The following is a 17,650-nucleotide window of genomic DNA, read 5'->3' as shown; positions in this document are numbered from 1 at the left end:
ATTTAAATTATTGTTTCCTAATTTTGAGCCACAATATATTTAAGTTAGGAAATAATAATTTAAATATTAAATTAAATTATTAATTAACATATAGTTAATGTAATTGTCAAATATGAAAAAAATAAATTAAAAATATTATTATTAACGAAATAATATTATATTATTATTTTAATGAATCTAATGGTTAATCCAACGTGGGGTTATGGATAGAGAGGTTTTGGATTTATGAAAAATATATATTTTTCACTCTTAAGATTCCAAGGGATGACGGCGATCAAGCTGTTGGGGTAGACCGTAGATGCCATGTTTTAGTTAAAAGCAAGCCACACGTAAGAGAGCACCATGCACAGATACCTTCCTCTATTTAGGCTGTTTTCAAACTACGGTATAGCTTTTCTCGTCAGAAAGAGAGGTCGGTTGGCAGCTTATAAAATATTTATAACGTACGTTGAAGTAAATTATTCCAGTACTTGATATATTTCATAATATATAATCTCATTCAATAGATTAATCGAGTTTTATGGGTAATTTATTAAAAACCATCTCAAACTATTATCATGTTTTAAATATATATGCAGAGGCTATATATACAAAATTAAATCGACATAGATATGAATATGTCATTTTTAGCATTTTCCTTTTCCGTAAATAGTTCGAATCGAGAGGTTGATATTGTTGCCTACTTTTGAAAGGAGAATGGGTCACTTATGATATTTAAAATGGATGTATTTTTTTTAATGTTTTTAGTTATTCGATTAGGCAACATCGTACTTCTCTTTCTTTTATTATTATTATTATTATTTTTTTAAAATCTCAATATCGTCCTTTAAAATCACCAAAAAAACACAATTTTTAGGCCTGGGCCTTTTTTGGAAGGATAGAAAACTCATTAGTTTTTTTTTTTATATATATTTATATATTTATATCTTTAGACATTATAAAATTATTAAAAAACATTTTTTTAATTATTAAATAAAAAAATCAATAGATAAAATGTCTCAGGCAGAATGTCTCAGTCACACTAGCATTTTCTTTTGTTTTTTGGAATGGTCCGAGGCAGCCCTCACAAAATTCCTTAAACGACAGCATTTGAAATTACGATTAAGTCCAGTAATAACCTAACTCACATCCGAAATAAAAATTTGATTGGATGGTGTCGTAGTACGCGAGTGAAAATTTTATACGAGACGGCGCCGTTTAAGAAATCTTTCCAGTTGCTATTGGCACTGCAACTCCGACACAGCCGTCTCCATCTTCAATGTTTGTGAAACCTTCCCCTTCCCATCCCTAGGTCTAAGTCGTAGCCGTTGAAGGGGAGGATCTAAATCCAATGGCGGCACAAGGCCAGGGATCAATGGACCCTGTCCTAGTCGACGACATAATCAGACGGCTGACAGAGATCAGATCGGCGAGGCCCGGGAAGCAGGTCCAGCTCTCAGAGACCGAGATCAAGCAACTCTGTGTTGCTTCCAGAGACATCTTCATTCGACAGCAAAATCTGCTCGAGCTCGAAGCCCCCATCAAGATTTGCGGTGCGCATTACTTTCTTCCCCTATTTTTATTTTTTATTTGGCGATTTTATGTGTAAGCGTCTAGATTGGATGGCGTCTATGAGATTATTCTTTGCTCTGGTGTGTTCTATTTTTTCACAGTTGAGTGAATAATTGATCGTTAGTAATATTGTTCGAGTATATGATATGGAGAACACTCGAATGTATATAGTGTATATTTTTGGACTAGTCATTCCATTTTAGGATTCAAGGATTTTTTTTTTTTTTTTTATAGGTAATAAGAGATTTTATTCCAAGTAAATAGGCATAACCCAAGTATACAAGAAGTATACAAGAGAATACACCTAAATACAAACTAAAGCAAAATAGAATTAAAATAAAGCATTACAAATATTCATATCCCTCACTAGATTGTTCACCCAAAAGTTTAAAGTGCTAAAGAAAAAATCCCTAAATCCCCCCATTGTGCGTTCAAAATCTTTGAAGCACCTCCCATTTCTCTCAAGCCATTGACACCAGAACAAACACGAAGGAATCATCCTCCACTCAGCTTTATTGCCTCCACATCCCGCAGCATCTTGCCAACTAGCCAAGAAATCCACCACATGAAAAGGCATCACCCAAGCAATGCCTACCCTTGCAAATAACTCATTCCATAAGGCAGTCGCCATTTCGCAATGAAGAAACGGGTGGTTAACAGATTCGCCATCTTTTTTACACATGAAGCACCAATCTATCACATATAAACCCATTTTCCTCAAATTATCAGTAGTTAAAACTTTCTCCAGCGACACCACCCAGCAAAAAAATGCAACTTTACTGGGCACTCTAGCTTTCCAAATGCATTTCCAAGGGTATGTTTTATTACCATGACTATTTAACACCTTGTAATAGGAATTCACAGAGAATCTGGACTTATTATCATGAACCCACTGCATCCTATCCTCCCTGATCAGATCAATCTTCGAATCATAAAGTTTTACTTAGAAATCAGCAGCTTCACTCACTTCCCAGTCCTGTAAATCTCTAGTAAATTCCACATTCCAATTCAGCATGTTGTTAGAAAACAAATATGAATCAGCCACAGCAGCCCCTTTGTTTTTAGCAATCCTGAAAAGACTAGGAAATGCTAATTTAAGAGGTAAATCACCACACCAAACATCATGCCAAAAGAAAAATATTAGTCCCGATCCCCACTTTGAAATTAATGTTTTTGACAAAATTTCCCCATCCCAATTGAATGAACTTCCATAATCCCACCCCAAATACCCCTTTTATTTCATTAGAACACCAATTCCCCCACATCCTTCCATATTTAGCATCTACAATCTGTCTCCACAATGCATTTCTCTCATTGTCGTACCTCCAAAGCCACTTCCCAATGAGAGCTTTATTAAAAAGCTTGAGGAGACGTTTGGATTCGAAAATGACTTGAGATGAGTTGAGATGGATTGTGAATAGTAGTGAGATGAGTTGTGAATAGTAGTGAGATTTGTAAGTTAAAGTTGCTGAATAGTAATAAATAGTAGTGAGATGAGTTGAAATGAGTTGAGATGAGCTGTGAATACAAATGTCTCCTTAAATTCTGCACACCCAAACCTCCACAAGACATCGGAGTACAAACCTTATTCTAACTCACCAAGTGAGATTTACGTTCCTCCCCAATACCATCCCGTAAGAAATTTCTAAAAATCCTCTCAATTTTTTTTTACCACCCCTGCTGGAATAGGGAAAAGAGAGAGGTAATAAGTGGGTAAATTAGATAAGGTGCTTTTAATCAATGTAAATTAGAGGAGGAAATTTGAGTGCAAGCTATGGCGAAGTAGTAGTTTTTGGTTTTTTATTTATTTTTTATTTTCTCTTCGCCAAACTACCAGGCTTTGAATGGATACATCTTATGGGTGCTGCCAATATGATCTGACGTAGCATGAATTTACTCTACCTGTTGTTTCCTCTCTGCTCCATGCACTGTTTGATGGCTGATAAATGTGGGAATAGAAGTGTTTTTTTTTTAAGGAATAAGAAATGTTTTTCTAAAAGGAATTCCCGATGCGTGTTTCATGTGTGTCCTCTCAAATACCCTTGTCAATTCACCAACATGCTTGTCGAGAATAGTCCTAAGTTGTGTTCTTTGTATACAATGGTGGTATCGACTTTCTTATAGAATATTATAGTTATTTCCATAACCTGAAACTTTGATAGTCCCACAAAATGTTGTTTTTGCTACATTTTGGGGGATAGGGGATGCAAGAGCCTGATTTTTGAGACCATAGTGTATTGATTCCTTAGCGTGTGGATTGATGAGTTTATGATGGAACCATTATAACCAGTGACATTGGTGGTAAGCAATTTCTGAGATCCTTGTTATGTCTCAGTTAACAACATTAGAAAGATTGGGACAAGAGATATCCTGGGTTATGATTAATGAGTTTATGATTGTAATCAGTGACAGGTGGTTTTGGAGTAAGCACTTTCTGAGAGATATTTTTGTTATGTCTCAGTTAACAGCATTGGAAAAATTGGGGCAACATGATCATAATCAAACTCATTTAGTTTTGGTCGGGTCAAGCAGCCTTGGATCTATATGTGTCAAACAAACAATTTCCAGGAGGAATGAGGGTTAATGTGACCTGTCTGGCTCATGCTCGGGCCATTCATAATTATTCAAAGTGTCGTAATTATCCTAATTTTCTGGATTTCATTTGTCTGACCTCAACAGTTTTCCTTTCTATTTTCAGGTGACATACATGGGCAATACAGTGACTTATTAAGGTTGTTTGAATATGGGGGATTTCCTCCCCATGCAAATTATTTATTTTTAGGGGATTATGTGGATCGTGGAAAGCAGAGTTTAGAAACAATATGCCTTTTGCTTGCCTATAAGATTAAATATCCAGAGAACTTCTTCCTTCTAAGAGGAAATCATGAATGTGATTCTATTAACCGGATATATGGATTTTATGATGAATGTAAGCGCCGATTCAATGTAAGGCTTTGGAAGGCCTTTACAGACAGTTTTAACTGCCTTCCTGTCGCAGCTCTTATAGATGACAGAATATTGTGTATGCATGGTGGTCTTTCCCCCGATCTTAACAACTTAGATCAAATTAGAAATTTAACTCGTCCGACTGCTGTTCCAGACGCTGGATTGCTATGCGATTTGCTCTGGTCAGATCCCAGTAGAGATGTTAAAGGATGGGGAATGAATGACAGAGGAGTCTCATACACCTTTGGCCCTGATAAGGTGGCAGAATTCTTAGAGAAGCATGATTTGGACCTTGTCTGTCGTGCCCATCAGGTCATCACTTGTTCTTTCTTTATTTTCTATAAGTAGTTTACAAGAGTAGTTTACCTCTTGTACTTATCAAACGAATAATTTACCTATATTGTTCTGATCACTAATGCAACTCATTATGGATTCTTCAATAACTACTTTGGTATAGGTTGTGGAGGATGGGTATGAGTTCTTTGCCGACAGGAAACTTGTTACAATATTTTCAGCCCCCAATTACTGTGGTGAATTTGATAATGCTGGTGCAATGATGAGTGTAGATGAAAACTTGACGTGCTCCTTCCAGATTCTTAAGCCAGCAGAGAAAAAAGCCAAGTTCATGATATCAAACAAAATTTGATGGTAGCTATATCATTGCTCTCTTGTCTTAATCAAGGTCAGCTGGTTTTGTGCGTCTTTATCTTCTTTTAGAACTAATTTTGGTCTTCGTGGTTGCTGCATACACACCCATAGGCACACGAGCGCGCGTGTGTGTGAAGCTTTCTTTATTGTTCAAGCATTTAGGGCTTGTTCGGACACTTAGGGGATGCTTGGAAAATGAGATGAGATGAGAAATCTGTGAATAGTAGTGAAATAGTTTATGAATAGTAGTAAAATGGTTTGCGTTATAATGTTTTATTGGGTTTTGAGAAAAGAGAGATAAAAATTTGAATAAAAATATTATAAATTTAAAATATTGTTAAAATATAATTTTTCAATATTATTTTGGTTTGAGATTTGAAAAAATTGAATTGTTTTTAGTGTTTTATTTGAAAGTTTGGGAAAGTTGTAATGGTTAGGTAATGATTAGATGAACAAGTTGAAGATTTGAAATTGAAAAGTGTTTTTGTTTGAGTGTTATTTGAGAAGGAAATGAGATGAGATCAGATGAAACCTATTCCCGAACAATCCCTTAGAATATCTCATAATTTTGTGAATAGAAGTGAAATTGTTTAATTTAAGATGCTTTGTTGGGGTTTTGAGAAATGAGAGAGAAAAAGTTGAATAAAAATATTATAAAATTAAAAATTGTTCGAATATAATTTTTGTTTTAAAATTTGAAAAAATTGTATTGATTTTTGTGTTTTGTTTGGAAGTTTGGGAAAGTTGTATTGGATTTTGTATTTGGATAATGATTAAGTAATGATTAGATGAAAAAGTCGAATATTTTAAATTGAAAAGTGTTTTGTGTTTGAGTAATGTTTAGGAAGGAAATTATGAGAAGTTTTGAAAATATATGAGAATGTTGAGTGTCCAAACGAGGCCTAAAGTCCGAATTCTATTGACTTGCAAACCTAAGACAGACTTGAATGCTTACCTGTCACGGCTGAAGTTCCTACTCTTGAACTCGTGAGCCTGGGCTTATTTGAATGCATAGCCTTTCATAAGTTGAAGTTCCTATGTAGCCTGATGTTGACTTATCAACATTGTGTATTATGGTAACATCAAATATTGCATAGGTGATGCTCTTGTATATGTCCCGTGTGCTTGGGCTTTTGCCTATTCTTATTCTCAATAAAATTTTGTTAACCGATAAAAAAAAAAAAATTGTGTGATCATTGCAACAGTCTTAGAAAGGATCTCTTATATGTTTTGTTGATACTTATTATAGCCTGAGATGTGTTGATGGGCATTCTAAATACAGGACTTGTTTCTTATTGCTTGGCATCTCTTGACCTGTACTAACATAAAGTTTTTAACATTCAATCATTATGTCACTTGTACTCAATTATTGCCATGTCCATTCTCCTTTGTTAGATTATTTGTTTTTTCTCATGCAGATATTTTCCCTTTTTGCCTGGGGCATTGCTCAAATGAAGATTGCCGGCTTCATAACTTCCCTCAGTTGAGGAGATGCAAGTGCTATGATTTATACTTTGATGAATCTTGTGAGTCAGAGAGGAGGAAATCAGGTCTTAGGAAGAGGCATAAAAGTATTATATGCACGTTTAGATTTCTCTGTAGCAATTCATCTGTGACACGATGTGTACATATATTCGGTTAGGCAATTCACGGTTGTGCTTTCCATTGTGGGCAACAGAAATAACCTTATTTACTCCTGAATTCTTCCGTAACTATGGTTATTAACTTTTGTTCATTGAAATGTTTTAGAGCTATTTATCTCTTTTTATCTGAAGGAATTTAGGCTGATTTTGATGCTGAGAGGTAGTAAGTACGTGATTGGTTGGTGTTTGTTATTGTTCTTCATATTTAGTTTAAGGTACATTGTAATCGATTGCTTTGGAGCCTTCTAAAAAGAAGGTTATATATTGTATGGTATGCATGCCGTTGCTATGATAGTGGCATGTTGCTGGGTAAGTCGTATACAACTATACATGCATGACTATTAAAACGTTGCCAATTTTAAAAAATAATAAAATAGATCAAAATTGTTTAAACGTTGTTCACTTGTTCCTCACATGCTTCATATCTTATAATTTTGTAAAATATTATTTCAAATTGTGTGCTTGTATAATTTTTCGACAACTAGAAGACGGTGTTTTTACTTAAATAACCCTCCCTACAAGGATAATATTGATCAAATGATGCAGGCAAAACATCCGAATTTACTCATATGGTTTCAATAAGGTAATCTTTGTAATTTTAAAATTCATGAAAAATGTATTGTAGTTTCAAAATTCACCAAAAATGTCATCTTTGTAATTTGAGAAATAATATTTGCAGTCGTGGAATATAGAACTTTTAAAAAAGTGAGTAAATATAGAACTTTTATACAAAATATTATTTTTTTAACAGTCAACTAAACTTTTTTTTAGAACGTTTGCATGTCACTTACACATTTCACAACTATACGTAACATTACTCTTGTAGTTTAGTTCATAAAATTGTAATTAACATGTGTATCTGTATGAATAAAGGGTGAATATAAGGTTGTCAATTCATAATTCTGTATTATAATTTTGTTGTGTCGAGTCAAGTTCGGAACCTTGTAAATTCTATTAGGGTTAATTTTAACTTGACTCATTTAATTGAGTTAAATAAATCAGATCACTCAATCTTAATTTACTAATTTCGTGTCAAGTTTATAAATATACATAAAATATGTCAAAAATTATCAATTCTAAATATCTATTATTGGATTCTCAGATGTTAATTTTAAAATTGTCAGACCCTAATTTTTACATTTACATACCACTGTCTATATATATTTCTGGAAGAATGTTAAAACTTACGTACAATCTCTAAATAGAAACTGCAATATAAGTCTAGACAATTTTATCTTTAAGATTTTTTAAAATTATAAAAATATTTCTTCTAAAATAATATTTTTTTTCTTATTTAATAAAGAGTCTATATATACAATCTTTAAATAAAAATTACAAATAAAATTTCTCATATTTTTGTCTTCTTGAAAAATGGAATAAAAGGAAGGAAGAAAGAGATGGGCTCCTTGATAATAAAGGCGCCCAGTTATTGCCCCCCTTTCATTTTAAATTCTCCTTCCCAACGGCCCAATCCCCTATCTCTCCAGTATAGGGTTTCCAAATCCGAGAATGTTGAAAGCGATCTAGCTTTCCCTTGAATTATCAACAAAATAAAATGTCTCGATTCCATTGCATAGTTTAATTTTCGGTAAAGCCCGATTTGATCGTGCCCGCAGTCGTTTTCATCGGTAAAGTCTGCACAAAGGGGAAGAGAGGAAGAAAGAACAAAAAGCGACGATGAATTTATCGGATCCATCAATGGCGTTACTGGCGTCGAGCGGAGGAGATACCGTGAAGCTCTTCGATGTGTCGGTCAAGGCCGGCGATCCCTGCATTTTGAGCTACACTCCCTCTCCTGGTTGCCTGGTCAATTCACTCAAGTGGAACCACACCAGTTACTCTCTCCCCCCTCTTGTTTTTGAGTTTATAGGCTAGCTGCCCTTGAATTCCCTTATATTGATAATTTCGAGATCTAATTTAATAGCGTGTTATATAACTATTTGCAACTTCGGAGCAACTGAACGATTTTTCAGTTAATCCAACTGGGTTTGTGATTGTTGCAGATTTGGTTGTGGCCAGTGCGGGAGATGATAAGAAGATTTCCTTGTGGCGTAAGAATGGGCAGGGCATGGGGACTATTCCCGTTGCTGGAACTGACAGTGGAGACAATATCGAGGTAATTCGGTTGTTCAGTGAAGTAGGCCCTTACATTTACAATGCTGTAGATATTCGGAGTTATTTTAGGTTTAAGAATTTCGGAGCTCTTTTAGTTTAGGAGTTGCGGGCTGTTCTTTTAGATTTATTTTTAGGGTTATTAGCAGCTATATCATGTGCTTATGTGAATGGATACGTGTGTGCAGATTATCATATCTCTTAATAAATTGCGGTGTCCTTGAAGTAATTTATAATGGCTGTCCATCACAGGCTGAAATCCATGGAGTGAGATAGAGAACTAAGTTCCAACACCCAGCCTAAAAGTTGATGGATATTTTTTCAGGGAAAAGGCTATATACCATATATTCTCATCTCATTGTGTTGATATGGCCCTATTCGTCAACCCTTAGATCAACTCTTATTTTTTTAAAATAATCGATTTGAGGGTTGATGCATGGTGCTACGTCAAACTAGTGGGATGTGAGTGGGATGAGGGTGTAATATGCTAATTTTTTTTTTCAATACCAAATTGTGCATTGGTATTATGGAGGAACCAAGGTTCACTTTAGCAGTATGGTCTCCTCAAGTAGTGATTAAGAATGTTTATGTCTCCTATATTTTTATGCAAGGTCCATAACCTGAATAGATCCTGGGCCCAGCTTCTATACATTTAATCAAGGAAATGAAATAGAGAATTTTACCAAAACTCCACCAACCTCGTATTCTGTTATGAAAGATGTAAGCTACAGTATGCTTGAGAGGAGGGGCCTCCACCTGTCAAAGATCATGTTGTTTCTAGCTTTCTAGGGCATAAATGGAGAGCCATTGTCCATATATGACTGTTGTGTATACTTTCTTACATCTTGGATCCAATCTTCGAAGCACTACAGGACAGTATGAGTTATGAATTGAATAACAGAACACCTGATGGAGGGCATATAAGGTGCCAAATTCTTGCATCACCAAAAGATGATCTGGTCATTCTGATGTGTCTGTGGTGTGTGTTTGTTTTTGTATTTTCTTGTTTGTAGTGAAACCCTTAAATCATAGATTTTGTGACCATACGAGGGTCATTGTAGTGATTAGTCGATGGTACTCTTCATTTGGGACTTAATTCCGTACTATTTGTGTAGCTGCAGTCGATCTTTTAAATTTCTATTTTTATTTTACAGGAGTCTATAATGGCTATCAGCTTCAGCAATAAGGTATCCCGGTACATATGTTCTGGTGGAAGTGGTCAAGTTGTAAGAATATGGGATTTGCAGAGGAAGAGATGTATTAAATGGTTGAGAGGCCATACCAATACAATAACAGGTGCAATGTACAACTGCAAGGATGAACACTTGGCTTCCATCAGTCTTAGTGGGGATCTCATACTTCACAACCTTGCATCTGGTGCCAGGGCTACTGAACTCAAGGACCCCAATCAACAGGTTATTCAGTTTGTTGTATGTTGGTGCTTTTGTTCAGGTGTTTATGGTATTGAGTTTGGGTTTTCAAGCTGATTGTCTATCTTTGGGATTGGAAGATTAGGTATTGAGAGTGCTCGATTATTCCCGAATTAGCCGACACCTTCTAGTGACTGCTGGTGATGATGGGACCGTACATTTATGGGATACAACAGGTCGCAACCCAAAGGTTTGCAGTGTGTTCTCTCATAAAATGAATTGTTAGTCACGTTTAAAACAATATCACACATTAGTGCTGTATAAGTTGTATGCCTCTTTGACTCATAAAAAATTTGTATGCTTCTTTGAAAATTTCATATCCAATGGGTCGTAGATAGCCTGCTTTGATTCTTGGAATAAATTGTGTTTTATGCTCGAAAGTATGTGTTACAAGTGTATTTGCATTGCCAGTTCTGTACATTTTTCAGATGAATGGCGATAATGATTTGCTACCACACAAAGTTACATTCCATCATTCTTCATTATGGCCTATTGCTTTTCTTCCAGCAGAGCAGCAATCTTCTCCATACACAATACTAGTGGAATTTTGGACCAGTATTCTTGGACTGATTTTCTCATTTACCAACTGGAGCCTTATAAAATCTAGGCATGTTAATTAAGTAATAAATTGGTATTACCAACCTCATGTTATCCACATTTAAAAAACATAGCTTTTTTGTTCATTCCATTTGTTTTGTGATATTCTTTTTAGGTTTGCCACTGATGGTTTAAGGAGAACAAAACTTTTGCAGGTTTCTTGGTTGAAGCAGCACTCAGCACCAACTGCCGGCATTAGCTTCTCACCATCCAATGACAAGGTCTTATTTTTTTGGCCCTGTTATGTTTTAAATAGTAAGAATGCAGTTTTATTATACGCTATGAAATCATGAATATTCATTAGGGGTCAGGATATCTTAAATGTATAGCTAAGCATTTTCTCTTCCAAATCTTTTCCTCGTGACAGATAATTGCTAGTGTTGGTCTGGATAAAAAGTTATACACTTATGACTCAGGGTCTAGAAGACCCTCATCTTGCATTCCTTACGAGGCACCTTTCTCGTCATTGGCATTTAGAGATGATGGTTGGACTCTTGCAGCTGGAACAAGTAGTGGCCGGGTGGTATTCTATGATGTTCGTGGAAAGCCACAACCTTTTGTTGTTCTTCATGCTTACAGTAGTTCAGAGGTGGATTTTGGACCCTCATCTATTTACCTTCACCATCTGTCTGGTTACTCATAAATTGTCCTTTTCTTGCAGTTTTTCCCATATAAGCATGTTTGTTGCTATATGCTCAGAAGTTGCTTTTCTGTTTGATGTAGCTTTTGTCCAGCATTAACTTAGTGTACGATTTTTTTCCCCAACTCTGAGCTTCAAGAAGTTGTCTTTAGAGGGTTGATATTTTTTTCTTTTGATAATATGTTCATTAAAAATTTTGTTTGAAAGTTATCAATGGCAGAAATAGACATCCAGGTTGCTGTTTTCTATTTTAAATCCAATTGAACCAATACCTTCAGTCCCTAACAGTGGTGCTTCATAAACGTGCAATAATCTTCTCTTGTTTATGCAAGTTTTTGAGGTCTGTTTTTTAGACCTTTTCAAATACAGATGATTCCAAACTCTACTGCTGTAAATCTGCCCAACCATTTGCATGGAATGATTTGTTTATGGGCCAGTTATTGGAAAAATCTCACCCCAGATACTTATAAAAAAAAATCTCACCCCAGATACTGAATTGAATAAGGGGCTTCTAATGCTTTAATTTTGATGCTTAAATTAGGTAAAACTATGAGAGTTTATGATAGGAATACTGTATTTAAGGCGACTGGATCATATTCGCTTGGCTGTTGGCCATTGAAGAGTTTTGGCTCTAAAAACCAAGAAAGAAAGGCATTTTTGTTTTTACTTATCATTTAAAGTATTTGTCAGGCTGTTACAAGTTTATGCTGGCAGAGGTCAAAACCTGTTATTGTCAATGAAAGTAATTGCACTGCTGAGACTGCTCTTGTTGGAGATGCTGTTGAAGATTCGATACTTATGCCTGACCCACTTCCTTCTGTGACTTCATCGAATGTTCTTTCTACATCAGTATCCAGTTCTCGGAATTCTGGTCGATTTGGTGCTTCCGTTGAAGCATCTTCACTAACTGCAGCTGGCTCAGGGTTTGCATCAAGCACGCTCAATATTGCAGAGGAAACACCGCAAAGAAGCCATTTGTGGCCAGGTGGATCTTTGGCTAGATTACATGCTCCTCGCACTAGTTTTAACTTCAAGGATGAAATGGAGGTGTTTTCCCCTCTGGTGGATGTTCAGCCAATTACACCCTCACTTGACAAGCTGTGGGATGACCGTGAAGGAACCAAGAAGGATCATCTTCTTCTTGATAAGAAGCCTTCATCTCTGTTGTTTCCTCAATCCAGTAGGAGATTCCCTATTGCAGAAGAGGGTGGTAGCGATCATCCAATATTCGATTGGAAACCCAGCTTGACTTCCAAACAGGTCTGGTACTCCCTTACAGTATTAGTTCTATGGATGACTGTGCACTACGTGAAATATTGAGCTTTTGAATTTCAATATAGAGCTTGAAGTATCCTGACCTAGATGCTCATATCCTTAATTTTATGCCTTTTTAGTCATCAGCTATTATCATTACAAACTATTGGGAAATAAACAATATTTTTTTGAGTTGGAAAATACTTTATAGTTAGACCATTGATGAGATAACTGCAGTAAAAGATTATTTGTTCAGGTGTCTCTCAATCTGCATTGGCCTAAAAGCCATTCGAATGGAAATTGTAAGGTTTAGTGTTGTAGAGTATAATCTGCATCTTGATTAAACCTTCTTGTTAACTGTTTTGTTTCTTCTCTATTCTTTTGAGTGAACAGTTGAAATTCCTGCGAGTATGAGTAATCTCATTCCATTATTGTTGAACCACGCAACTGCAAATTGATACCTAAATATATAGACTGAGTATGGAGTGTGGTTGCACCTGTGCAGTATGCTGTTTATTTTATGTTTTCCCTGGATTTTACTTGTATTGTTTTGCTTAGTTTGACTGCCCAGCAAAGGTCTGGGTAAAACCTGTATGCCTTTCTTTAAATTGAATATTGTTGATGGTGATTATGTTTTATCACTTTATGTAGGATGACAACCAATCTTCCTTCACACTGTTGGGTTCAACACCTACCCCATCTTCAAAAAACGAAGACTCCTCTATCACTCCTCCTGAAGCTTGGGGTGGTGAGAGACCGTCTGAAAAATATGCTCACATGCGTCAGCCAATCACTTTGCCATCTCGGTTAGGGATGCTGACTTCTGGCGGTCAGTCATCAGGATCAATGTTTAGTGGCTTACAAGACCTGTCCTCGTCAACAAGTCAGATGAGTATTAGCTCCTTGACAAATTCGAACTTAACTTATGTGAATTTGCGCCCCAAAGATGTTTCTTCAAATCAGGAGACCTCATTGGGATTTCCAGATAACCTATCATCTAGTTCCGTGTCTCTGTCTCTTGCTACAAAAGGCATTTCTGGACAGGTCAACTTTGATTCACCATCTTTGGCCCTGCCTCGAAGATTTTCTACTTATGCAGAGAGAATTAGCACTGCATCTTCCTTCAGTGATGGGACATCCCTTTTGGTGGGTTCACCAAAAATGAAGAAAACAGGAGCTGAAACCAGGGAAGAACTTTTGAATAGCTTGTTGGCAAAATCTGATACGGTGGTTGCTACAGAGGCAGGAATTCTTCCATCAATGAATGTATGAATGCCACATGCATTTGATAAATTTTTGTGTTCTTGAATGTGAATGGCCAGGTGCTTGCCTTTATAGAAGAGTGCAAGCATTGGCTGATAATCTTTATGCTTTATTGTCTTGGATACCTGCAACATTGTGCTTTGGGTAAAGCAGAAGTGACCTCTGGGTCTTAGTCGATATGTGTAGTTTTGTGTTTGGGTAGTGAGGTATTCTCAGATATTCTGTGAATGGTAGTGAAAAAGTAATGACAAATATTGAATGGTAGTGAATAGTAGTGAAAAAAGTAGGTGAAAAATAATAATAAAGTAATGAATAGTAGTGAAGTATTTTAAGTACCCAAACTAGGATGCAAAATGGTGTTGGAATACATGATGACAAACATCACATCTATTGGGGCGAGTTTTGTTCTGCTTTTTTATAGCATGGCTGTTCATAGAGTTGCATTTTATGTATACAGGGAGGAATCGCACAACCCCAAAAGGCCCCACAACCAGATGCACAGCAGGGATCTTCCTTTACTCTCCAGCTTTTTCAACGCACTCTTGAAGAAACTCTCGATTCCTTTCAGAAATCCATACACGAAGATATGAGGAACCTTCATATAGAAATTCTTAGACAATTCCATATGCAAGAGGTAAAACTGGCATCAGTTTCAGCATTTTCATTACTTGCGTACTGTCCCTGAATTGACTTCTGGAATTATTGAGCAGATGGAAATGTCGAGTGTTATGAGCTCGATTATGGAAAACCAAGCCGAATTAATGAAAGAAGTCAAGTCACTCCGGAAAGAGAACCAACAGCTCCGGCAATTGCTGTGAGCATGGGGAAAGATTGTGTTATTATTGTGGTTTTTTGTTTACCTTTGATTTTTATTTTTTGGGAGAATTTGGGGCCTACATGTTGCTTCCATCCATAATTCACGCTTTAGCGGTGGCCTCTTGATTGATTTGCGCTAGGATTGCATTTCTCAGCAATAGCAGTGGAGTGGAGCCTGACATCGACATAAAAAAAAAGGGAAGTTTAGAGAGAGAAAATCAAAGGGAGAAAGGTACTCGTGGGAGGCGAGGATCTTTCGAGCATGTATGTACAGTGGTGATTAGTTCAGCTAAGGAATGGAAGCTTAGAATTGGGTGGCTTTTATGACAAAAAAAAGGTGTTCATATTGGTATCTAAGCGGTTTGTATCAAGGTTTTTATTCTGTTTTTGGTGGAGGATATGAAGCTCTGAATTTATGTATAATCAGCTCTACTTTGGTTCTGTGAAACGTGATAGTTGAGTTCAGTCAAAATGTTAGTACCATTGAGCCTCGTGATCAAATCCCTAGATTGGGATTGGCGTTCGGACAAAAATGAAAATAGACTGTCTAGGCTGTTGAGTTAGTAGTGAAGGAAGAGAAACACTGATGAATCATATAAAAATAAATTTATAAATTGATATGATTTAATGTGATACAGTAGATTATAAAGTTATTTTTATTATAAAATAGATTTAATAAATCACGTGAAATTAAATTAATTTATAAATTTATTTTAATATAAATTTTTTGGTGGATATAACACTTTTTGTGAAAAAATTACTGTTTAATTTTGCTCACTGAACAAGACTATAGTCTACTTGTGAAAGGGTGATTCCAGGAAAAGAAACTCGTAAGCCAAAATCCCTTTTTTTCTTTTTAAAGACAATCTCGTCCTCTCCCATTAGTACATGTCTGCAGAATATGACACCGTGAACGAACTAAGATTCCTAAACTTGAACAATTGAAAAGCGACGACATTTACAGGACCAAGGAAACATGAACCTTGCAGAAACAATTATTTCGAATTTGAGTTCATATACGTAATTACATATTTCAGGAAATTGCGTGAAAGATTTGCTGACTCATCAGGACATTAGTACAATCTGATGTCCTCTTTGACAAATCGAGCTAGCATTTCGTATACAACATTATCCAAGTGGGTCCACCTTAAACCGTAACCCTCCGAGGGTATCTGATGGTATGCCGTCTCCGCCACAGCTGATACATCACCGTATGAAATGAATCGAACGGCTGTGGTAACTCATTCCACACAAAGTGCCGACTCGCCTTCACGCCCAAATTCCTCATTTGCTCGTGCCGATCTCCGCACGTGCGAACCAAAACACGCTTCAGTTCCTTAACCCCTCCCAGGGGCACAAACACCGCGATCTCCTGCCACCTCAGCACATCCATGAACGGCAGGTCCTTTATCGGACGGTCGGTAATCACTGCCGGCACGCACCCGAATCGCAGTGCCTCTCCTATTCCCGAAACATCTCCTCCGTATTCGAACAAACAAAATTTACTGGTCGCTAGTCTCTCCTTATAAGTAAGCAGATCTGACGGCTGGGATTCGATCAGAAAGTCGGGATCGTTGACCAACTCCTTCACCAAAATCGACTCTTTTATCCCGCCGTGCCTGAAATAACCCAGAAAACTGGCGGTTTTGTTCGCCGGAGTGTACGGGGCCTGAGAACTCGCAAGTGGAGGAAGGGATATGTCCTTGTGAGGGATAAAGTTACCATCGGGTGCAGGGAAGCACGAGATCTGGACCGAGTTTTTCTTCAACTCGACGAGATTTCGGTCCGATTCGTATCCCAAACCGGCACAAGAGAGGTAAAAGTGGTCGGCACCGAGCGTACGGTTCCAGTACGGTATATTTTCCTTGAAGCGTCTAATGACGCGCGCGATGGAGCGTGTCGAGAGATTGGAGGAGAAAGGGATGAAGAAGAGGTGAGCCTCTTCGGCGTCATGGGTGACAAATGTGCTGTTTTGAAGAGACGCGATGAAGAGTGATTCAGCTGAGGAGTTGAAAGTGAAGGCCTCGTCTGGGGTGTAGATGAAGATTTTGAAAGCTTCGAGCATATTCTGGTAATGGGGGAAGATCGTGGTGGGTGAGAGGTAAGGTGAGGTTAACTGAGAGAGGAGTTTGGAGTGGACAGTTGTGTAGGTGAAGAAAGAGAGGCATAAGAGGAGAGAGAAGGAGGCGGTGGGCATTTCTGACAAACAAGCAAACAAACCCTCGTACTGGATTGACTAGATCAGAAAGAGCTTTGAGCTTAGGTCGAGGACGAACATAAAATGGCTTTACAGATCGACACTTTACCCTTCCAAATTCCAATTGCCAAAAGGGCGTAGGTAGAAAGAGCCGCACTCTCAGCACACCGTAATATATATATATATATATATTTTATTTAAACTCAACAATACTTGATGTATTGGCTTACATCAACAGTAAACTGACCTAAATATTTTCTCTAGGGAGAAAACAGGACCGGAAGCAAGGTCTCAAACACAACACAATTGACTTCTTCGTAGGCGTCGCCAAACTTGTCCGGTTAGCGAGTTGGTTATCGGTTATGACGTTAGTCCCACACGCTTGAGGTCCCCCGCTTAAAACCGGGTTCGGACATCCCTATATAAATACAATTATTTTTATAACTCATTTTGTATATTGTCTACTTATTAAGATTTTATATATTAAAAAATTTTAAAATTAAATTATATTGCATATTAAATCTTACCATATAGATGTTGAAATGTGCATTCT

The 17,650-nt window shown here is 36.9% G+C and overlaps 3 protein-coding genes across 5 annotated transcripts; 2 read left to right on the top strand and 1 right to left on the bottom strand.

The window, feature by feature from the left end:
- Positions 1–1,163: 1,163 nt before the first annotated feature.
- On the top strand, positions 1,164–6,919 carry LOC108991802 (serine/threonine-protein phosphatase PP1-like). Of its 3 annotated transcripts, none has more exons than XR_004801960.1 (4): positions 1,164–1,532; positions 4,013–4,809; positions 4,955–5,179; positions 6,564–6,919. XR_004801960.1 is itself a non-coding variant. In XM_018966185.2 (4 exons), the coding sequence occupies exons 1-3, from the start codon at positions 1,331–1,333 to the stop codon at positions 5,141–5,143; spliced, it is 951 nt and encodes a 316-aa protein (XP_018821730.1). In that variant the 5' UTR covers positions 1,169–1,330; the 3' UTR covers positions 5,144–5,179; positions 6,564–6,919. The 3 variants fall into 3 exon arrangements, 2 of the variants coding, with proteins under 2 accessions (XP_018821730.1, XP_035547903.1); XM_018966185.2 differs by having other exon boundaries at positions 1,169–1,532; positions 4,250–4,809; XM_035692010.1 differs by having other exon boundaries at positions 1,172–1,532; positions 4,652–4,809.
- A 1,317-nt stretch (positions 6,920–8,236) lies between these two features.
- LOC108991800 (protein NEDD1) lies at positions 8,237–15,476 on the top strand. The gene is made up of 10 exons (XM_018966183.2): positions 8,237–8,622; positions 8,792–8,904; positions 10,055–10,315; positions 10,416–10,520; positions 11,083–11,148; positions 11,295–11,516; positions 12,258–12,827; positions 13,473–14,087; positions 14,542–14,718; positions 14,795–15,476. Exons 1-10 carry the CDS (start codon positions 8,466–8,468, stop codon positions 14,900–14,902), a joined length of 2,394 nt encoding a protein of 797 aa, XP_018821728.1. The 5' UTR covers positions 8,237–8,465; the 3' UTR covers positions 14,903–15,476.
- A 341-nt stretch (positions 15,477–15,817) lies between these two features.
- Positions 15,818–17,270, bottom strand: LOC108991801 (probable glycosyltransferase At5g11130). The gene has a single exon (XM_018966184.2). It carries the CDS (start codon positions 17,095–17,097, stop codon positions 16,048–16,050), a length of 1,050 nt encoding a protein of 349 aa, XP_018821729.1. The 5' UTR covers positions 17,098–17,270; the 3' UTR covers positions 15,818–16,047.
- Positions 17,271–17,650: the final 380 nt, after the last annotated feature.

This window comes from Juglans regia, chromosome 7, assembly GCF_001411555.2.
Source record: "Juglans regia cultivar Chandler chromosome 7, Walnut 2.0, whole genome shotgun sequence".
In the NCBI taxonomy this organism is placed as follows: Eukaryota; Viridiplantae; Streptophyta; class Magnoliopsida; order Fagales; family Juglandaceae; genus Juglans; species Juglans regia.
Note: the sequence above shows the minus strand (reverse complement) of the source record. Positions and strands in the feature narration are given on the sequence as shown.

What these genes read in the sequence shown, in the direction of transcription:
- LOC108991802 (XM_018966185.2), top strand. Translation starts at nt 1,331, where the DNA reads ATGGCGGCACAAGGCCAGGGATCAATGGACCCTGTCCTAGTCGACGAC. An exon ending in AGCCCCCATCAAGATTTGCG is followed by an intron (nt 1,533 to 4,249) that starts GTGCGCATTACT and finishes TTCTATTTTCAG; the next exon opens with GTGACATACATGGGCAATAC. An exon ending in TTGTCTGTCGTGCCCATCAG is followed by an intron (nt 4,810 to 4,954) that starts GTCATCACTTGT and finishes ACTTTGGTATAG; the next exon opens with GTTGTGGAGGATGGGTATGA.
- LOC108991800 (XM_018966183.2), top strand. Translation starts at nt 8,466, where the DNA reads ATGAATTTATCGGATCCATCAATGGCGTTACTGGCGTCGAGCGGAGGA. An exon ending in ATGCTTACAGTAGTTCAGAG is followed by an intron (nt 11,517 to 12,257) that starts GTGGATTTTGGA and finishes AGTATTTGTCAG; the next exon opens with GCTGTTACAAGTTTATGCTG. An exon ending in GACAATTCCATATGCAAGAG is followed by an intron (nt 14,719 to 14,794) that starts GTAAAACTGGCA and finishes ATTATTGAGCAG; the next exon opens with ATGGAAATGTCGAGTGTTAT.
- LOC108991801 (XM_018966184.2), bottom strand. Translation starts at nt 17,097, where the DNA reads ATGCCCACCGCCTCCTTCTCTCTCCTCTTATGCCTCTCTTTCTTCACC.